At 48.1% G+C, this 22715-nt stretch overlaps 1 protein-coding gene across 12 annotated transcripts; it reads right to left on the reverse strand.

Moving 5' to 3' along the window:
• Positions 1–480: 480 nt before the first annotated feature.
• Prss36 (serine protease 36) lies at positions 481–16483 on the reverse strand. Of its 12 annotated transcripts, none has more exons than XM_087580105.1 (15): positions 16432–16483; positions 16073–16108; positions 15740–15775; positions 15082–15244; positions 14503–14783; positions 11334–11500; positions 4432–4681; positions 4195–4324; positions 3605–3843; positions 3353–3516; positions 2220–2457; positions 1965–2106; positions 1396–1661; positions 1200–1321; positions 481–951 (listed from the first exon to the last, which is right to left on the reverse strand). In XM_087580105.1, the coding sequence occupies exons 1-15, from the start codon at positions 16466–16468 to the stop codon at positions 673–675; spliced, it is 2550 nt and encodes an 849-aa protein (XP_087436231.1). In that variant the 5' UTR covers positions 16469–16483; the 3' UTR covers positions 481–672. The 12 variants fall into 12 exon arrangements, with proteins under 12 accessions (XP_087436231.1, XP_087436275.1, NP_001011560.2 ...); XM_087580149.1 differs by having other exon boundaries at positions 3605–3876; NM_001011560.2 differs by having other exon boundaries at positions 2220–2453; positions 3349–3516; positions 16432–16468.
• Between the last annotated feature and the right edge of the window lie 6232 nt (positions 16484–22715).

The following is a 22715-nucleotide window of genomic DNA, read 5'->3' on the forward strand; positions in this document are numbered from 1 at the left end:
TTGCCAGGTAGTGAGTAATATGGACTGAATTAACTGTGGGTGGTAGGCACAGAGGTGGGGTTTGCATCTAAGTGGCCCAGATCCTGGGGGCACTGATTAGGAGTGCAAGAAGGAGTCTCTTAAAGGGTGCAGACGTTCTTGTGTTTGCGCATGTATGTTATACATTAGAGTACATATTTGGGGCTAGCTTTCGCATCCTAAGGCGTCCTAGTCTGGTACACGCAGACCCAGGGCTGAGGTATGCTGCAGGTGCTGGGGACACTAATTCCAATGAAGAGGTGACACACAACCAGCTGTCCACCTAACCTCCCCCGCCCAGAGGCAGGAATGAGGGAACAGCTGCCACGTTATAGGGGACACATTTCCCGGGATCCCAAGGCCTGACTCACCAGGAGGGTAGAGCCCTATCCTTGGGGCTTTCCCCTTAGCTCTGAGGTGTTCAGCACCTCTGTAGCCTAAGAGATACCACAAAGCCACGTGTCTGTATTTACATCTTTATTGTCTGTTCCTCCTCCACCCCCAAGGATTCTTAGATTCAAAGTAGCCAGCACTGAGGTCCAATTATCTGTAAGCTAATGCAGTATGGGTGGAAGAGGCCCTATCCAGGCCTGGGAGCTGGCTGGTTGGGCCACATTCCAACCCTGATGGGTGGTATGAAGAGAAGCCAGGCTCTCAGCGAGGGATCAGTAGAGCCAGTAGGAGGGGCAGAGCAGCAACCTTAGGGGAGCTTGCAGATCCTGCCAAGTCTTGGGGACACGGGTCACTGCCTTCAGGAGACCAGTAGGAGGAGCCACCGAGATGAAGAAAATGGGCTTCTCCCACTGTTTGCGATATCCAGGTTGCTTCAGGGCCAATGGCTGCAAACAGCTCCCGGCTACCTCGAACAGCCATGCCCACGAGAACCCAAGGGCCTCCCTCAGTCTGGCACAGGAGGGGAGGTGCTGAGGTCATCTGCAGAATTGGAGCCAAATGAGTGTTACCCTTCCATCTGGCTCTCTTACCTTCCCTAAGGTCAGGTCACAAAGCACTGCATATCTCACCCTTAGGAATCCTGGGTCCTGGTCTAAGGTCTAGCTCAGAAATAATACTTGTTCCTATCTGGAACCCAATACCAAGAGATTCCAATTCTATCCAAATTGGGTCTAGTTGCCCAGAACTACCTTTCGCCTCCCTGGTCCAAGATCCCTGGGACCCTGCACCTCACATCTATCCTCTTGCTCTTCAGTATAGAAGACACAGAAGGTTCCAGGAGTCAGAGCGCCCTGATAGAGGCAGTGACAGAGTCGTGGTGTCAAGATGGAGACAGCAGCAGCTACAGGAACTAAAGAGGAGAGAAAGCTGTCAAAGGTTCTGGCCTGAGGTTATTCCTTATTCCTATGACCCAGGGGCTCTCACCTCTGTTCTGTGGGTCCTTCCAGCCCAGAACCCAGCAGCTGGCCCCTGGGGGAACACCCTCTGGGTGTAGGCAGATGGGAAGAGCTGATGGGGAGGGCTCCACCCGAGAATTCAGCTCCAGCAGGGCCAGGGGGGGTCTAAGTCCAGAATGCCGAGGAAGACGGATGCTGACGACAGACCGAGATACCTGGTGGCCCTGAGGGAGGGAGCTGACCCCTGCCAGGCCCAGATATACGTCAATGTAAGGCACTGTTGAGGAGCCCAGCCTGTGAGGATAGGAACCAACCAGTGTCAGAGCCAGCATCCTGGCTTACATCGTAGGTGGTGAAGTACTTCCCAGCAGAAGACAGACAGAAATGGTCTCCAGGACGACCCACCAACTGCTCTGTGATTCCTCTCTCTCCTGCGTTTTCAAATCTAACCAAACCAAAGCATCCCAACAAAAACACCCTCAGCACTGGATTCCCTGTGCTATGTGAGCCCACACGTGATGCTGTCCTACTACTGAAAGAATCCTTCATCTATCACCTAATTTTCCTCACCTTGCCTCCTTGCTAGGAGAGACCCACCTGAGAATACAGTGAGTGGCTGCTAGCACCCAGCCTGGGGCCACCAGAATCCCTGTGCAGACTCTATCACCAGTCACATGCACCTCCGTCAGCCAGGGCCACAGCACACCAGCTGGAGTGGATTGTGGCCTCAGGCCACAGGCTGGAGAGAGGAGGTAGGTAGCCATGTCAGTGATCCCAAAGCCAGCCCCTGGAAATCGAGCCAGGAACTAAGAATTACCAGGAACTCCTGAAGCCTCACAGACCCCTACTCACCACCATGCTCAGTGTGTGGGGGACATGTCTGTTTCTCAGTCTCCTCTCCTTCAGGGCCCCAGTCCCAGGTTAGCTGGTCCTCCAGGTAAGCTCCCTGAGTCACATGACTGATCCATAGCCCATGAGTCTGCATTGGGGAAAAGGCTCGGGGTCGGAGACAACCATTTGAGAGGGTTCTGTATCCAGCCAGGAACCACGTCCCCTCCTCACGACACAGAAGGCTCCAACCAGAATCTTTCTGCAGCAAAACAGTATTATTATTTGTATGAGTGCAGGCTGCAGGCCTATAGATCCTAGGCTTCCTGGACTTTCCTGGGATCTTGATTCTCCTTTCCTGCATGAATCCTTTAAGCCAAGTTTCAACACTGATTTGTGTAAAGCTCCAGCCTTCACTTGGCAAGCCCAAATACCTTCTCCCCTAACTCCCTCCCCCCATTTATTTTCAAGACAGGGTTTTTCTGTGTAGCCCTGGCTGTCCTCAAATTCTGAGATCACCCTCTGCCTCCTGAGTTTTAGGATTAAAGAAGCAGTGCACTTGGTTTCAACCCTCTCTTAAAACTGACAAGCTCAGGTTGAGGAGATGGCTTAGTCGGTAAAGCACTTGGTTTACAAGGATCCGGGCTTGGATCCCAATATCGTATTTTTAAAAAGAAGGAAGAAGCTGGGCATAGTGGTGCACATTCAAGAGGATCTCTGAATTTGTTCAAGGCCAGCCTGGTTTTCAAAAAGCTTTTTAAATTTTTAAAATTTTATGTATTTTATTTTATGTGCATTGGTGTTTTGCCTGCATGAATGCCTATGTGAGGGTGTTAGATATTGGAGTTACAGACAGTTGTGAGCTCCCCATGTACGTGCTGGGAATTGAACTGAAGAGTAATCGGTGCACTTAACCAGTGAGCCATTCCTCCAGCCCCTAAACAGTGAGTTCTAAGACAGCTATGGATACAAAGAGAAAGCCTGTCTCGGGGGAGAAAAAAAAGAAAGAAAGAAATGGAAAAAAAAAAGAAGAAGAATAGAAATAATAGTTCTGGCACCACGCGGAGCCCAAAACGCCCCGCCCCATCTTAGCTCCTCCCGCCTCCAGCTGGGTCCTGGTCAGGACCGGATTTCCGCAGCGAGTTCCTGCCGCTCACCCAGCAAGCACCCGCCTCTTCCTCCTCCTGGTAGGCGGGGCAAAGCAAGTGCGGCGGGTCTCCTGGCGGCGGCACGGACTCCCCCTGGCGGCCGTACAGGCAGTGACACCACCAGCTGTTCAACAGCTGCGCCTCCAGCTGCGCGCTGGAGCGTGGTGCAGGTTCTGAAAGAGCGGCCAGGGGTTGCTTAGGCCGCGTGGTTTCCGCTCCGCCCACTCCGCCCAGTGTGCGCCCCCGCACGGTCTCGCGCACCCCCGTGTCCCCAGCGAGCTAGGCGGCAGCGGCTCCCGGGCAGAAAATAGTGTTCGCGGTGGGGCAGGCACACAGCACTCGGAGCCGCAGTCAGGTTCACGCGCGTCCTCAGCTGCAGTAGCGCCAGGTCTGAAGCGAAGTTCCTGGAAGCGTTCTCGTGCGCCACGAGGCGCACGACCCTCTTCTCCTCCGGACGCGAGGGCAGCAGCACCCGCCAGGTCTCGAAATCGTGGAGAGAGCTGTCAGAGGTGCGAGGTTGCTGGATGGGGAAGCTGAGGAGCGTGCACATTCCGCATACTCGATGCAAACCTAGTTTTCCAGGCTTAGACTGCATCTCCCGGTTGGAATACTATGTCCAACGCTGGAACCCTGCCCCTACTCTGTTATTTTGGTTCCCGAGTTCTGGACCGAACCACCTACCCCGCCCTCGTCAGATTCCCTGGCTTTGTTTGGGTTCTATATTTCCCAAGACTTCACACTACAAACTAGGTACAACTCCCACCCCAGAGGAAGGGCTGAGCCAGTCTTTCAGGCTGATGCGGGAAAGGAGAAAGAGTGCCTGATGTATGGATTCTCACGCACTCACTCACTCCAGAAAGCAGCTGGCGGGTGCCAAGACCCAGCTGTCAGACACCAGAGCTCCATAGCAGGGTGTGGAGCCTGGCACCATCACCTGGGCCTCCCAGGGCCAGGTCCCGGGCCTCGTAGCCTTCCCGCACTCTAAGAGATGAGAGGCCTGGGTCAGAAGGGCTGCAGAAATCCTTAACCCTGCAGCCTCCACCCCAATTCGTATCCACCCAGCCCGGCTCAGCTCAGGGTCAGTGCACCTGGTTGGGCAAAGGTACAGTTTTCTTCTCTGGGCTCCCAGGGTTCTGACGGGGGCTTCTGGAGCTGGCTGGGAAAGGCAGGCCCAGGTTCTGAACCCATCACGTGTTCCCGAATCCATGACTCATAGTGAGCCACTGCAGTGAAGACCCCAGGGCGGTTCCTCCGTCCACAGCCAAAGCCAAAGCTGGTGATTCCCGCCAGGAACCATCGGCCGCCATCCTCACAGACCAACGGTCCCCCAGAGTCACCCTAATGATAGATGACTCAAGTCAGAGGTTAGTTCAAAAATTCCCACCCCGTTTCAGCCTAACATACAGCCAGCCACCTTCTAGAAACCTTCCGTAGCTATCTTCACCTCTGTGTTAGCTACAACTCAATTAGAAGAAAGCCTGGTAAAGCCAAAGCCAACCGAGAGCATCCAGTCAAGGCACCAATGGCTGCTCAAGAGAATCCCGCCAGTCTCATTCGGAGCTGAATGAGTCTTGTAAATAGGTCACCCCCAAACTGTCCCTGATTTCTAAGGTTTGTGAATTGCAGCTTCCAAAGTTTAGTTTTGGGCTGGGTTTGACTCCAGGGTCTCATAAATGCCGACCTCTGCCCCTTTAAAAAGTATATTGAGGGGGTTGGGGATTTAGCTCAGTAGCAGAGCGCTTAAGCGCAAGGCCCTGGATTTGGTCCCCAGCTCCGAAAAAAAGAAAAAAAAAGTATATTGAGGAAGCCTGGAGGTGGTGTTGTACACTTTTAATCCTAGCACTCGGGAGGAAGTAGACAGATCTCTGAGGTCAAGGCCAACTTGAACTACAAAGTGAATTCCAGTTCAGTTTCGAAAATAAATGAATAAATGAATTAATAAGTAAGTAAATAAATCAAGTACTGAGGGGCATTGCTCACCTGGGAAAATGCTTGCCTTGCAAATTTAAAGACCCAAGTTCCAACTCCGTAACCCATGTAAAAGTGTGACCTGAGCTTGTAGATCTATAGAGAGGCCTAGACAGCCAGTCTAGCGTAATTGGTGAGCCCATGGCCAATGAGAGACCCTGTCTTAAAGGAGGTAGACTGTATGCCTAATGACACCGGAGGTTGTCCTCTGCCTGCACACCTGCACACACACACACACACACACACACACACACACACACACACACACACACACACAGAAGCCAAGGTGCATACCTATAGTCCTAACACTTGGGAGGTGAAAGGATCAGGACTCACTGACAGTTACTCTTAGGCTAACCTGAGCTCCATGAGACTGTCTCCAAACAAATAAACAAAAAATGGCTAAAGGCCATATTGAAACGCACACACAATAAATAAATGTAAAAACAAATGAGAGGTACTAGCTGAAGCCCCAGGTAGAACTAGGTAAATATGCTAGCTCCGAGAGCATGTACGGTGCTGTATCTGTACACCGCTGCTATTCGAGAGGCTGAGGCCGGAGGGTCACTTAAGTTCAGGAGTCAAAGCCCACCTTGGGCAACAGAAAGATCCTGGTTATGAATGATGGATAAATGAGCAAACAAATAAATATATTAAGAATGGGGAGTGTGGGGCTGGAGAGATGGCTCAGTGGTTAAGAGCACTAACTGCTCTTCCTGAGGTTCTGAGTTCAAATCCCAGCAACCACATGGTGGCCCACAACCATCTGTAGTGTGATCTGATGCCCTCTTCTGGTGTGTGTGAAAACAGCTACAATGTACTCGATACATGAAATAAATAAATCTTTAAAAAAAAAAAAAGAATGGGAGTGTGAAGCCAAATGAGGAAGAGTAACATCAGCAGACACACAAACGACTGGAGTGGGCCATGTTACCCTGTGGTGTCTGTTCTGTAACCCAGCTCAGGAGTCACAAAGTCTGCAGCCGGTGGTAAAGAGCACTGGCTACTCTTCCCACAGGACCCAATTATCTGTAACTACAGTTCCAGGGAATCTGATACCCTCTTCTGATGGCCTTGTGCACCAGTCATGCACAGACATACATGCCGGCAAACACTGATACATAGAAAATAAATTCTAAACGTGTTTAAGAGTGGCTGGGAGAGATGGTTCAGAGGTTAAGAGCACTCACTCACTGTCTGTTCTTCCAGAGGACCCAGGTTCGATTTCCAACATCCATATAGCAACTCCCAACTGTCTATAACTCTGGTTCCAGGGGATCTGCTGCCCTCACACAGACATACATAAAGGCAAAACATCAAATGTACATTAATTAAATGAATAAAACATTAAAACAAGAAGGCTCAACATTTTGTAGAGCTATGCTACCCAAAATAGTAGTTAGCAGCCCAAAGCAACTATGTTTTTTAAGATTGATTTCAGTGTTTTATGATTGTGATGTATGTTTTGCCTACATGTATTTTTGTGTACCATAAGTGTGTGTGGTGTCTGTGGCGGTCAGAAAAGTGGGTTGGATCCCTGGAACTGGAGTTGCAGAGGTTGTAATGGTCCTGGAAATTGAACTCTGGCCCTCTGCAAGGGCAGCAAATGCTCTTAACCACAGACAGCCCTTCTGCTCTGATCATTTAAGTTTAGATTCGGTTTTAATTTCTCAGGCCACCAGCCCCCTTCCTCCCTCTGTTTTGTTTTAGTTGAGATAGGTCTCATGGAGCCCCGGCTGGCTTCAGAGTCACAGTGTCGCTGAATTTGGTCCTTCTGCTTCTACTGCCTCATTCGTGAGTTCCGGAGCTATAGGCGCACACACCATAGCTGTGGTGCTGGCTGCACTAAGCACTCTACACCTGAACTATGCCCCCAGTGCTTCCTTCTCCCTGTCCTCTTTTTTTGTTGCTGGAGAAGAAGAGAAGGAGAGGGAGAATGTGTCTGAGGTTCCAGGAATTGAACTTAAGCCACTTGTGTGGCAAACACTTATCCCCTCTGAACTATCTCATGGACTCCTTTTTATCAAAATTTATTTACTTATTTTGCATTTTATCATTATTATGTGTTGTGGGAGGAGCATGGGTCTACAGCACACGTGTGGACATCAGAGAATAACTATGGTTGTCTCTCTTCTTCCACCTTTAGTTCCAGGGATGAGACTTGGGTTGCCAGGTTTCTGAGGTAAGACCTACCTGTCTTCCTGCCTTCTGTCCCTGCTCAACCACCCCAACAAGGTCTTGCTATATAGTTCAGCATGGCCTTGAACTTGTGATCTTATGCCTCAGTCTTCCAAGTGCTAGGATTACAGCCTGGGACTCCATGTGCAGCTTTACCTTCCTTTATTTTTCCCTTTCACACACATTTCACATGCCCAATAGATAGATATGACTAGCAGCTATTGTACTGAGCAAGTAACATTTTCCATTTTTAGGACAGGGTCTTACTATATAGATCTAGCTGGCCTTGACCTCTAGGATCTGCCACCCTCTGCCTCCTGAGTGCAGATTACACACATATGCCACAATGTCTGGCTTTCTCTTTCTAGATTTCTATTTATTAATTTATTTATTGTGTGTGCTCAAGTGCCATGGCCAGGGAGTAGAGGTCAAAGAGCAACACTCAATACTCAGCTCTCTTCACCCTGTGGGTCCAGGAGTGGCACTCGAGCTGTCAAGCTGGACAGTGAGAACCATCCTCAGAAAGTTCAATGAACACCACAGCCAAGGGATAGTCAAAGAACTCAAGAAGCTACACATAAGGAGAATACACTACCCAATCAAAAAAGGGACCACCTTGGGGCTGGAGAGATGGCTCGGCGGTTGAGGGCACTGACTGCTTTTCCTGAGGACCTGAGTTCAGGTCCCAGCAGCCACATGGTGGCTCACAACCATCTGTGATGAGATCTGATGCCCTCTCCTGGTGTGTCTGAAGAGAGTGACAGTGTACTCACTTACATTAAATAAATAAATAAAATAAATAAATAAATAAATAAAATTCGCAGGAAAGTGGGTGGAACAGCAAAATACTATACAAAGTGAGGCCGTGCAAGCTCAGAAAAGATAAGTGACACTCATTCTTTCTCACCTATAGATCTGAGCTTCAAATGTCTACATTGCTATGTTTAATTTAGAATGGCCGTAGTAGTCAGGAAGCTTGAACAGGTTCATGAGAGGGAGGGAAGAAGCCTGAAGGGGTGAGGGCCTAGAAGAACACATGTGCTATAAAAATGGGAGGGTATGGGTTGGGGATTTAGCTCAGTGGTAGAGCGCTTGCCTAGCAAGCGCAAGGCCCTGGGTTCGGTCCCCAGCTCTGAAAAAAAGAAAAATAAAATGGGAGGGTACTGGGGGATTGAAGGGTTAAGTTGGGATAGGGATGGGGGGACAGGAGAAAGGAGAACGTGGGGTAAGTTAATCAAAACTAAAGGTATACAGAAAACCTTTATGGGAACACATATATAAGAATATAACAGCTTGTTCTAGAAGAGTGATTGTTCTAGGCCAGCCAAGAATATGTAGTAAGACACTGTCAAAAAAAAAAAAAAGTATATGTGTGTGTATATCTGTAATTTTAAAAGGAGTTTGAATACATGTGGACAGTGCTTCCCCAATAAGCCTTACACTATTAAATCAAAATCTCAGTGTCAAGCATGGCACACTGAGCTATAGGAACAGCTCCTTATGAGTTGTTGGTCAGGGAAGCCTCAGAGGCTCCCAAAACAACACAGACTGTTGCCATTACTCTTGATTGCCAACCATAGACGGTAAGACTATTGCAGAAACAACACACTTCAGTTGCAGCATACAGAGAAATTAACCTGGAACCAACCAGAAAACTTCTTCCCTGGTGGCCGGCTTTCACAGTGCTGTGGAAGTGCTATGGAACCTGGTGGGGCATCTGAGCCATCAATACTATTGCCCAACAGTGACTCCTGAATGCTACAATATGAACCTGACAAGCAAGATGTGCCCATGATAAACAGTGGTGTGGAGGTCATGGACGTAACCGCCTGCTTTCTGATTGGCTATCTGAGGAATCCACAGGAAGGATTCTCTCCTTGCTAATGTAAACCATGGAGTCATGGGCCCTAGCAGGTAATCTACTACTCTACTATTGTTTTCCTACATATTGTTAAACTGCCTTCTAAATATTTATGTTTACACCCAGAGATCAGTGCAGCTCTCGACCTTGGTCAGGAAGCTTCTCTCTGCAGTGGGCATCAGTTAAATGCAGACACATAACTGGCCAGAGTGCTGAGGCTAGGTGACCACTGAGGGCTTACCACTAGGTGGAACACGTGTATCAACACCCCCTGAATGTTCCCAGGGAGCAGGGAAGAGGAGGAGCCAGAGCATGGGGGGCAGTGGTGTGAAGTGCTGTCTCGCAGCAGAGGTGGTCATCGTACTCACTCAAGTACACCTCCACACCATCAAACTAATGGAGTCAGCCAGCATTTCAGCACAGCGCTAACTGGACTCAAGTAATTTGCAAAAATAAAGAGACGATATAGAGGTAGGTGTGGAAGGGGTGTTGCAGGTATCCGCCAGGAGAAGTGGGGGGAGTTCCGTGTGGATATAATCAATGTACATTGTATACATGTATGAAATTGTCTAAAATCAATAAAAGATATTCAGGGTGAGGGAAATCAAGTATCAGAGCTGGAGAGATGCCTCCAGTTTTAGGAAATCTGGTGCCCTCCTCTGGCCTCTACAGGCACTGCACACATGTAATACTCATCAGGTAAAACACGTAAATAATAATAATAAAATAAATACACATAAATAAAATAAATAAAATCTAAAATTCTAGGAGACTGATATGCCTATGGGTCCTGGAACCTCAGAACTATCTACTTCGTATCCACACTCCTACCAGGAATGCTGGGTTAATTTCTCAAAAAAGTTGTTTCAAATATACTGTATTGGCCATCAGCCAATTATCTGGAAAATTCCCTCTGTGAAGAATTAATTTTATTATTCCCAATAATTATATGTTAGGTACCTACTAAGCAACAAGTGTTGTGCTATAGGCTGGGTTTTAGAATAAGAAAAATAATAGCTAATAGTTTTTTAGATCTTAGGTCATTAATTATGGTAATAATACACTTGATGTATTATTGTCATCTTCCAGATATGGAGTCTGAACATTGAGCAAAGTTGAATATCTAAGAGCTGGTGGTGCTGGACTTGTGAAGAGAGTGTAGGGCGTCCTGAGCGAGCGGAGTCCTGAGTGTACTGTTGACAGGGATGAGGCCAGATCAAGGGCTCCAAGGCTTTGGAACCATGAGATATTGGCAAAGCTGTGTCCCATGTGGGCCATGCTCAAGATGGCTGGCGAGGCTCAACTCAGGAGTCCGAAACAATTGACCAGTGTGTGTAAAGACTAGTAACTGCAGCTTCCTCTGAGAAGTTTGCAGTCCCAGACTACTGGTCTATGGGATCTCCTGCTGAGACTAGCTAAACCTTGCCATGGTGAACAACTCAAAGTTTCTGCTGTAGTGGGAATCTAACCCCAGTTTTGCTGTATCTGTGTCTGTCCTTTCTTCCTTCTCTCACTAGCCCTCATCTGGGCTCCACAACCCCTGCCTCATGGGATGCATGCCCTTGGGAACCTGGGGCTTTACTGCATCAGACTCCCAAAGGTAACAGGTACATGTTGAGTCCTAGCTTCCATCCATCTATCATCTCTATGCCAGTCCTACTCATTGAGATGCTTCTGTTCAGTTGTGAGATACAGTCTCATGTAGCCTAGGCTGACCACTATGTAGCTCAGACAGGCCCTGAGCCTGGCCTCTCCTCTACTTACCAAGTGCTGAGGTTACAAGTGCTTCCTGCTATGCCAGGCACTACTGACTGTCTTTGGGTTTTTGTTTTGTTGCCAGAGATTGAATCTAGCACCTCCTAGGTGCTAGGCACATACTATAACCATGAGCCATACTCCCCAGACCAGATTCCATAGAAGATGAGGCTCAAATTTTCATCTACTCCTTAGGTGCTTCTTATGGCTTAGGAGACCTCTCCTTACCTGGCAGGTGTCCCTTCGTCCCTCTGGATAGCCAGCACACAGCATTCCTGGCAACAGCTGCAAAGTCAGGTTGAAAGGGCCAGGCCGACTGTAGAGACATTGACAGGCAGTCTCTCCCAGCAACTTTAGCTCTACTTCCTGTAGAACCCAGGGGACAGGCAGAGGGTCTGAGGGCAGAACCAGAGAACAGAACTGTGAGTTAGGTATGAAACGCTCATCTCTCCAGACCTTTGCTCGTAGGTATTTCCATCAGCATGCCTCTACTGAGTCTGAAGAGGTAGCTCAATCTGTAGGCTGCTTGCTAACATTCACAAAGCCTGTGCTCCATCTCCAGAACTGAGAAAACCAGGTGTCCTGCGCATGCCTGTAATCCCAGAACTTGGGAACGAGAAGAGGAGATTCAGAAACTCAAGATTATCACCAGTGACATAGCAAGTTCAATGCTAGTTTGGGCTATGTGAGGCCCTACTTTGGGGGAAAGAAAACATGGCAACCTGTCCTAACACTCTCTTTTTCTTTTCTTTTTTTTTAAACAAAGCAAAGATGAGTGGTTATAGCACATGCTTTTTTTTAATTAAATATTTATTTATTTATTTATTTATTTATTTATTTATTTATATGTAAGTACACTGTAGCTGTCTTCAGACACACCAGAAGAGGGCATCAGATCTTATTACAGATGGTTGTGAGCCACCATGTGGTTGCTGGGATTTGAACTCAGGACCTCTGAAAGAGCAGTCAGTGCTCTTAACCACTGAGCCATCTCTCCAGCCCTAGTACATGCTTTTAATTAATTTATTAATTATTATTTTTTTTTGAGCTGAGGACAAAACCCAGGGCCTTGCACTTGCTAGGCAAGTGCTCTACCACTGAGCTAAATCCCCATCCCCGGCCTATCACTTACATCACACCATCTGCTGCTCCTCTCTAAGTCCTGTTCTTATGTTTGGGCCCTGTAAGCAGCCAGTGAGAGCGAGCAGTTACAGATGCTACAGGTTGTGTACTTACAAGGTCCCCACCCAGACAACAATGTGTATATGCCAGAGCTAAGAACATCAAGCTTTCAACCCTGCTGTGGAATGGGTATCTGTTCAAACACAGAGCAATCTTTTTTTTTTTTTTTTTTTTTGGTTCTTTTTTTTCGGAGCTGGGGACCGAACCCAGGGCCTTGCGCTTCCTAGGTAAGCGCTCTACCACTGAGCTAAATCCCCAGCCCCCAGAGCAATCTTTACATAAAGATACCACGTATATTAAATATGGTCTTGTATCCATGTACCAAACACAGAAACTGGACTTTAGGATAAGAATCTGAGTGTTAGCCAGGCATGGTGGCACAGCGAATCTCTTAGTTCAAGGCCAGTCTGATCTACAAGGTGAGTTCCAGGACAGTCAGGGTCACACAGAGAAACCCTGTCTTGAAAGACAAACACAAAAAAGCAAAACCACAACAACAAAAAGAATCTGGGCGTCATCTCTGTCCCCGTTTTAAAAGATTATTTTAAGTATATGAGTGTTTTGCCTGATTGCGTGTACATCACATGTGTTCCTAGCGTGTGCGTACAAAGGTCAGAGAAGGGCACAGGATAGCCTGGAAATGTAGTTATGTGGAGTTACATTTGCTTGGGAGCTGCCACGTGGGTACTGGGAACCAAATCTGGGTCCCCTGCCACAGCAGCAACTCCTTTTTAAACTGCTGAGCCTTCTCTCCAGCCTCCCTGATGCCCCTTAAACTCACCTTCCCCACTTAGCTCCCAAGATGTCCCACTTGTCTCTGTATTCTCAGTGTAATCCAGGCAGCATAAGCTGGGGCCTCCTGACTGGTCAGTTTCCTAATTCACTTCCAGGAGTAAATGGATGCTGCAGGCTCATGCTGGGGCGCCAGTGCTAAGCGGGGACTCCAGGTGTATATTATCACTTCTGGCTGCTACCTTTGTTGTCGCTGTTGTTATTGACACAGGGTCTCACTGTGTAGCCTAGCTGTTCTAGAATTCACTACGTAGAACATTCTGACTTTGAACCCTGAGATTCATCTGCCTCTGCCTCTTAGAGTGCTGAGATTAAAAGTGTGCGCCACTGCACAAGGCCCTGGGTTCGGTCCCCAGCTCCGAAAAAAAAAAAGAACCAAAAAAAAAAAGTGTGCACCACTGCAACCAGCCCAGGTGCTACTTTCAATGAAAAGACTCGGGAGCCAGAGAGGGAAAGGGAATGTGAAGAGGTCCTTCCAGACTCACTAGAATCCTGAGAGGTCAAGCAAACTCTGGCTGAACCTGCCCTTGAAGCTCAGCTGGGGAAGTCTCGGGGTGATCTGGGGACCTTGGTAGCGCCCTTACTACCAAGGCATTACTCTGTCCTTCAGATCTTACTTTAAGATCTTCTATATCCAGCCTCAGCAGCCTGTGAGCTTTGCCCGACACTCTGTAGCAGCCCGGGTTTTCCCCAGGGCCCTCAGGATGGCCTTGATTTAGCACATTCGCTCTTCACACAGCCTCCTTCCCAGAAATCTCCTGCTCTGAAGGCCCATGGTCAGGACGCTCTGGCTCTTTCCACAGACTTCCTGGGTGCTCATGATCACCGTTGCTCGTCGGAACCCCTGCAAGTCGCAGCTGTAGCATCTCCTCCACAATTCCCTTCCTAAAACCCCTGGCGAAGTCTGACCAAAGCACACATAGAATAGCTATGGGTGTATTTACTAGCGACAAAGTAACACCGAGTAATAGGGGTGATAGAAAATGGCAAAGCAGTCTGCCCTCCTCCGACACACTGTGCTAGGCACTGCTGATAGGCTTTACTTGGGTTTTCTCCACCGAGCCACCCAACACCCCGGGAGCTGTTTCCTTCTTTTCACAGGAGGAAATGTGCAGGGGGGGAATGCTTTGTCTAAAAGAGCTGGACTGGAACCCGAATCTAACCTAAATCCAAAAGAGAAAAGAAAGAAAGAACGAAAGAAAGAAAGAACGAACTGAGAGAAACGGTGAGACCAGGAATGAGGCAATGTCGGGACAGAGGAGGGTACTTAAAAGGAGGTTAGGAATTTTCCGTGGATCAGAACCAAATCTCCCAAGCTCCGCCTGGGTCCCACTCTTTCGACTCAGCTTCCGAGGCAGCAACCCACCAAAGGACCCAGCTTTCAGAACCCACACTTGCAAGGGCGGTGGTGTGCCCCACTTACCAGACTCCTGGACGTCTCCCCAACCAGTGGCCCAGCAGGCAGTTCCGTGAGCGAAGAGGTGTGAGGCACGAGGCAGGCAGACTGGCTTCACGGAGGGGCCCAGCTTGGCTGGCGAGGCCAGGCGCAGCAGAGCCAAGTCAGCGCCCAGTTCCACTCTGCTGTAGTTGTCCGGTACCAGGATGGTGGCCACTGAGCGCATGTGCGCTCCTTCCAGGGGCCCGTCCTGGGAGTGCACGCCCAGCAGGACTGACCATTCGTCCGCAGGCTCCAAGGTCCCATTCCTGCTCCAGTGCCCGGGAAGGGAAGGAGTCAGTCCTTGGGGCTGAGGACTCAAAGCCCACAGGGAGCTAGGGTCAGTAGGAACCCAGGGAGAGAGCAGATCGAGATTTGGGGCTGATACCATGGAGGTTGAAAGGGTCAAATAGGACTTGGAGATGTCAGTGGGAGCCTTGGAAAGATTTCTATTCCAGTGTATTCAGCCTGGACAGCATGGCATGGCCAAGTGGAAGGATAAGCAGGGAAAGTTGAGCTGCAGGTCGGCGTTTAGCGGTAGAGAACCTGGACAAAGACTGTACTCACGTCACGAAACAGTGAGCAGCGGAGAGGACCCAGGAAGGGGCGATGAGGGAGCCCCCGCAGATGTGGCCTCCACCGTGATGCAGGCTCACCTGCCACGGCCAAGTGCCAGGATGCGCGTCGGAGCCCCCCACGATGCGGGAAGAGGGCTCAGGGCGGCCGCAGTCTGGAAGAGACTCCTGGAAGTCAAGCTCTGTTAGGGTCCTTCTCCTCCCCTAACCTCTGGTACTCCAGAAAACCCTGATAACTCCGGGTGGCCGGGAGCCTGAAGCTCCATCCACCCGTTCAGTTTGCCTTCTGAACATGAGCAGGGCACGGCTGGAGTGCCCGGGCACTTCCAATTCACTCATGGCCTTGCCAGTTTGAAACTTCTTTAGGATTCAAGACAGCCTTTAGTCCCAGTGCTCAGGAGGCAGAGGCAGGTGGGTCTCTGTGAGTGCGAGGTTAGCCTGGCCTACAGAATGAGTTTCAGGATAGCCAGGACTGGAGAGAGAGATCCTGTCTCAAAAAGCAAAGCAAAACAAAACAAAAACAAGCAAGAAAAAAAAAAAGAAAGAAAGAAAAGAAAAGGAAGGAAAAATAAAACCACCCCAAACCAAAACCAAACCAAACAACAACAACAAGAATAAAGGGGCAACTCATGCTCATGCCTCTCTCTTACCTAGGTCTTCGAATTCTCCTTGGGTAGGACTGACTGCTGGAAGACAAGACAGAGAGAGGGAGGGAGGGAGGGAGAGAGACAGAGAGAAAGACAGAGAGAGAGACAGAGAGAGAGAGACACACACACACACACACACACACACACACACACACACACACAGAGAGAGAGAGAGAGAGAGAGAGAGTCCTTACTTCAACCCCGACACTGTCAGCACCCATCTTCCTGCTCTTACCAGGCTTTTGCTGCCCTCACCCCCAGTTCCCTCTTTCCGCCCTTTGACCTGCCTACCCTGAGGCAACTGAACCTAACTGTCCCCGATCCCTCAAGTCTTACCTGAGTCCTGGAAGGCTCCTGGGGTGGGACTGACCACTGAGAAGACAAGGTGGGGGGTAAGGAAAGTCTGGAGAGATGATGCACTTAGGTGTGGCTGTTCCCCCTCCATCCCATTTTACATCTCCCCATGACACCCAGGCTTCCTTTCCGCTTCCGGCTTCCGCTTCCGTCACGCACAGTCTCTCAGGCTCCTGGTATGGCCCTCCCTCCCTTTGGCCGCCCTCTTCTTCTTCCTCTGACACCCTCCTTCTCTGCCTACTCTGACATCTCACTGCCATAAAGGATGCAGGGTGTAGCCCCTGCTTTCCAGCCTTAGGGTTGGTATCCAGGCTGCGTAAAGCCCCGTCCTCTGAACTTACCCAGGACTACAACTGGGAGGAACAGGTGTGGGGACATGGTCTACTAAAGTCAGCTGGAGGCACACAGGCAGGTAAGAGGTTGCTTCCTGCCACCAGACTGTCACCAACTATGTTGCTGGTTCCTCCTTGATGGTCCCAGTAGTAGCCCCACCCTCCCTGGCTAGAGCCCATCTGTGGGAATCTGAGAGGATCTGGGGCTGAAAGGAGAAAGTAGGGAGCTCAAAGGCCCCACCCAGAACTCTGGTGCATCTCATGTAACTGGCAGTTCAGAGTGGAAGTAGGGAGGTGTCCTGGAGCTAGGACACCTGTTGGATGTGGGAGAGATGAGCAGAGAGCCCCACGAGTTAAACCAAATAAGGTGACTGTGGTGGAGTGCCCTGGGTCTGTGAAGCAGCAGGATGGGGCTGTGCAGTAGTAGCCCTTGGCATGACTCACCTGAGACCTCACCCTTGACTGGGGTGTGGTTTCCCCAGTGGCTTGGCCTTTTCTTCTCACACAGCTCTGGTTACTGGAGTTACTGGCCAGGCCTGGGACAGGAACTCTAGGGAATTCAATTCCATCCTAACAAAGGGATCACAGACTCGGCCTTGTCCAGCAAGGCCTGGGGGTACCGGAGAGGACTAAACAGCCTGGCAAAGCTGAAAACATCCCACCGCCCTCTGTGCTGGGGTGGTAGGCTCTCAATACCATCCTTTGCTTGGTCTTTGTGTGACTTAGAAAAGCCACCCAGCCTCTTGGTATTCTGTTTATCATTAGGAGCCTGTTTAATGTAAGCACTGGGTGTGGTGGTCCCTGTGATCTCAACACTGCGAAGGCTGAGAGTCCACATGCACTAGACTACATAGAGCTGGAGGTAGGATTAACTGTTAGGATTGTTTGCTGCTCTTCCAGAGATCTTGAGTTCAGTTCTCAGAATCCACAACACCAGCTCACAATCTCCTGTAACTTCAACCCTAGATTTGGAACCTTCCTTTGGCCTCTCAGTGAGTAATAGCACCCACATGGCCTAGAGATGGGGTGGGGAGGGAAGAGGGGGAGGGGGAGGGGGAAGGAAAAGACAGAGGGAGAAACAAGGGGAAGGCACATGGTTGGGTTGAAGATATAGCTCAATTAGTAAAACGTTTGCCTAGAATGCAGGAAGTCCTGGGCTTGATCCCCAGGTTTACATAAAGCAGGCATGGTGGTGAATGTGTGTGTTCTTAGCACATAGGAAAGCTGCAGTTTCAGAAGCTCAGGGTCAGGCTGGAGAGATGGCTCAGTGGTTAAGAGCATTGATTGCTCTTCCAGAGGTCCTGAGTTCAAATCCCAGCAACCACATGGTGGCTCACAACCATCTGTAATGGGATCTGATGTTTCTGAAGACAGCTACAGGGTACTTACATATAATAAATCAATCTTTTTTAAAAAGACATTCGAGGTCATTTTTAGCTACATTAGGAATTTGAGGCCAGCCTGGGCTACATACATACGACTTTGTCTCAACAAACAAACGAATATGACTCTGCTTAGAGGAAGTGAGTGTTTGAGGAAAGAGCTTTTGGCTTGTGTGGGTAGACTTGAAGAAAACCACACAGGATGAGGAACCACTAGCTGCAGTAATGGAGAGCCCTGGGGCTGCTGACTTGCTGGGTAAGAACAAATGCTTTGTGAGCATGAGGACCTAAGATTGAATCCTCAGAACCTGTGTAAAAAGTTAGGCACAGCTGCCCCTGGAACAAGACAGATGCCAAGAGCTCAAGGACTAGTCAGCCAAAACAGTGAAGCTCTGGTTCTATGAGGACTCTGGTTCTGTTTCAAGGGAACAAGATGGAGAGTGGTAGGGGAAAGTGGCAATGAGGGAGCCCTTGCTGCCTTGCCCCAAAGAGAGAGAAGGAAAGAAGGAAGGGGACAGAGAAGGAGTGGAGAGCAGTTTCTGGCACCCAAGAAGAGCTATGTCTGTGCAAAGAGCCAGCCAATAGAAGCTGCAGTCCTCAGTAGAAAAGTGTGACCTTCATCCCCATCAGGGAAGAAGCTTGGAGGAAAGCAGTCAGAAAAAGACACAACCAGTCACTGTAGTGGTGTACACCCATGATCACAGTGCTTGTGAGGCTGAGGCAAGAGAACAGTTTGAGGCCGGCCTGGCCACCTCAAATGCTAAAGGGAAACACTATCCATGTTATTGCATTTCTGTGAGTGGCTGGGCTCCACTGAGCTGTTCTGTCTGTTGTCCCAGGTATTTTGTAGTCAGAGTTGTCTGAGATTGGAAGTATAACAGGACCCCAGACCTTAGCACATCTGACTCCATGATGGAAGAGTCTTTTAGGCTGCAAGACTCAGCATGCAGACAGCATCACCAAACAGAAAATGAAACCAAAGGCCTAATCCATCGAAGGTTATAGCTCTGGGAAAGTCTCTGATGCACTAACTTTGCCTTTTGGCTTCTGTAGTTCCAATTCTGGCCAACTGTTCTTGTTAAGTGAAGTAAGTCAACCCAGACCATGTGTTTTGTGCTTAAAACATCCCTGAGGCTTGGGCTACACTGGATCCCAAACTCCCAGTGTAGTCACCAGCCGGCTTAAACCGAATCTAATGGCTTAAACCCACGTCTGGTGGATACTCCACAACACCCCTTTAGAGACCAGAGGAAACATCTGGCTGCTTACCTTTGCCCTGGTGTCAAGATCTCCCTTCTCTGTATAGTCTCTTTCAAGATCTCTCTTTCATTGGCTTGAAGCAGTGCTCAGAAGCAGCAGTTGTCTGCCTTTGTAAAGCTCAGGACTAGACCTGGCACAATGCCACTTTTTTTTTTCTTTTTCTTTTTTTCGGAGCTGGGGACCGAACCCAGGGCCTTGTGCTTGCTAGGCAAGCGCTCTACCACTGAGCTAAATCCCCAACCCACAATGCCACTTTTAAAGTGGGTAAAGACTCTCACAGCTCAGCCCAAAGTCTAGAACGGTCTACAAGTACCATGAAGCATGGTTTCCTTGGAGTCATCTTTAGAGATGAGCTACCATGGTCTGTAGAGATAGAAAGGAGGCCCCTCCACAAGCTGGAGAGATGGCTCATGGGAAAAGGGCATGTACTGGTACTTTTGAGGAGCCAAGTTTGGTTCCCAGCACCCACATCAGGCTACACATAACCTACTAGCTTCAGCCCCAGGAATCTGACACCCTGTTTTGAACTTGCACTCACATGAGCACACAGATGCACATGTACACATGCACACAAATAAGCCAGGCAGTGGTGACTCTTGCCTTTAATTGCAACACTCAGGAGGCAGAGGCAGGAGGATCTCGGTGAGTTTAAGGCCAGCCTGGTCTATAAAGTAAGTTCCAGTCCAGTTCTGAATACACAGCTCCAAATTTTGTTTCAAAAGAACCAAAACAAAAATAGTGACATTTTACATATTTATGGTTCTTTTTTAAAGATTTTTTTATTTAACGTATATGACACTGTCACTCTCTTCGGACAACCAGAAGAGGGCATCAGATCTCATTACAGATGGCTGTGAGCCACCATGTGGTTGCTGGGAATTGAACTCAGGACCTCTGGAAGAGCAGTCAGTTCTCTTAACCACTGAACCATCTCTCCAGCCCCATTTATTTTTTTTTTTAAAGATTTATTTATTTAACGTATATGACACTGTCACTATCTTCGGACAACCAGAAGAGAGGATCAGATCTCATTACAGATGGCTATGAGCCACCATGTAGTTGCTGGGAATTGAACTCAGGACCTCTGGAAGAGCAGTCAGTGCTCTTTTTTTTTTTTTTTTTTGGTTCTTTTTTTCGGAGCTGGGGATCGAACCCAGGGCCTTGCGCTTCCTAGGCAAGCGCTCTACCACTGAGCTAAATCCCCAACCCCGCAGTCAGTGCTCTTAACCGCTGAGCCATCTCTCCAGCCCCCAGGGTTTGTATATATATGAACATATGTATGGAGGTCAGAGAGCAACCTGTAGGAGTTGATTCTATCTCCTTCTACCCTGTGGGTTCCAGGAATTGGACTTAGGTTGTCAGGCTTGGTGGTAAGTGCCTTTAAGCCAAGGAGCACTCTGACTAACTTGAAAAATGCAAATTTAAAGCACCCCAGAGGATTGGGGGGGGTTGACTATTGCTTAGTATATCTAAGACTCTAGGTTCAGCATCAGAACAACAACAACAACAACAACAACACACACACACACACACACACACACACACACCCAAAAACCAAACAGACAGAAAAAGAAAACTCAGAAAACAAGGTATCAGTTGCTACTTAGATAGTTAAAATGAAAAAGGCTGACCTCAGCATAGTGCGGTAACACAGTGAGGTACATGAGGTCTAGGACTTCGCTCCTAGCATTGCAAAGCAGAGGAAAGACTAATACTTTCAGGGGCTGTGGATGCAGCTCAGAGAAATGCTTTGTACTTGGGGATTATAGGAAGGAGGATCAGGAGTTCAAAGTTATCCTTGGCTAGAGAGCAGTGGTTCTCAATCTTAGAGTCGTGACCATCATAGGGGTTGCCAAAGACCATCAGAAAACACAGATGTCTGCATTGTGATTCATAATGATAGCAAAATTACAGTTATGAAGTAACAACAAAAATAATTTTATGGTTGTGGTCACCACAACATGAAGAATTGTATTCAAGCTCCGCAGCTTTAGGAAGGTTAAGAAGCACTGCTGTAGAGGGAGTTTGAGGCCAGCCTGGACTACATGAGACCCTGTCACACAAGCATGATGTAACATAACACAGTCTTATAGCAGCTTTATTACAAGAGCCAGAAGCCAGAAAATAAAAGTCTAATAAAAAGGAAAATTGACAAATTATGGTGTGTTTAGATTATAGAACACTATGCAGAAATGAAAAGAATAACTACTCTTGGTACCTGGTGTGATGGAATCTATCTGTCATTCTAGCTGTTCATAAGGCTAAGACAAGAACATGCCTTGAGCTCAGGGCTTCAAGGCCAGCCTCAGCAACACAGGAAAGCTCCATTTTCAAAGAATTTGCCGTGTATGTAAAAACAAGAGAGAATCTCATAGAAGTTATTTTCAGTGAATATATGTCATAGTGTATGATTTCAATTATATACAGTCTTTCCCCTTTTCTTGCCTCATCTTTAAAAACAAAACAAAACAAAGCAACAACAACAAAAAACCAAGGGGGCTGGAGAGATGGCTCAGTGGTTAAGAGCACTGACTGCTCTTCCAGAGGTCCTGAGTTCAAATCCCAGCAATCACATGGTGGTTTGCAACCATCTGTAATGGGATCTGATATCCTCTTCTGGTGTGTCTGAAGACATCTACAGTGTACTTATATATAATGAATAAATCTTTATAAAAAAACAAAACAAAACAAGGACTCATGTGTTATCTTGACTTCGTTCCTAATTTTCCTGCTTCCAACTCCCAAGAGTCTGGATTTTAGGAAGGAACCATTATATCTTATCCAGTGCTGGAGAGGACATAGAAGCCAGGACATCCTGAGTGCAAGAAAACCACTTTGCCAAATGGAGCCATTTCCCCAGAACTCCTGTTTTTAAATGTAAAAACAACAGCAGCGGCAACAACAATAATAATAAAATACTATTGTTACTATCACTCTTATTACTATTACTAAAATTTTATTATTATTATTTTATTATTATTATTGGTAGTATTAAGTATGAGTGTTTTGTCTGCATTAATACTTACGTACAGTGTGTGTGCAGTGCCCATAGAGACCACACAAGATGCATTGTCTTGGAACTGGAGCTACAATATACCTGTGAGCAATCATGTAGGTACTGGGCATCGAATCTGGGTTCTCAGGATGAGCAACCAGTGTTTTTTAACCCCTAAGCCATTTCTCTAACCCTGTTTGTTTGTTTGTTTGTTTGTTCCTTTATTTTTCTTTTTTTTTCTTTTTCTTTTTTTTTTTTTGGAGCTGGAGACCAAACCCAGGGCCTTGTGCTCGCTAGGCAAGTGCTCTACCACTGAGCTAAATCCCCAACCCCTCTTTCTTTCTTTTTAAGACAGGATCTCACTATGTAGCTGTAGCTGGCCTCAAATTGACTGCAGCTCTCTTGCCTTGTCCTTCTGAGTGCTGAGATTACAGGCTTAAGCCATCATATTTGGTTACTCACATATAATTTAGGAAAAAGACAACATGATGGATGGTGTGAAAAGCCAGGAAAAAGAAGTCTTTGCTGGTGACTGCACTGACAGAAAGCTCGACATCTTGACTAGGTGGTGGCTATGTAGAAATGACGTCTCACTGAACTGTACTCTTTCTGGAACATGCTCTGTAGACCAGGTTGGTCTCAAACTCAGAGATCTG

This window comes from Rattus norvegicus, chromosome 1 (assembly GCF_021556685.1).
Source record: "Rattus norvegicus strain SHRSP/BbbUtx chromosome 1, alternate assembly SHRSP_T2T, whole genome shotgun sequence".
NCBI classification, from domain to species: Eukaryota; Metazoa; Chordata; class Mammalia; order Rodentia; family Muridae; genus Rattus; species Rattus norvegicus.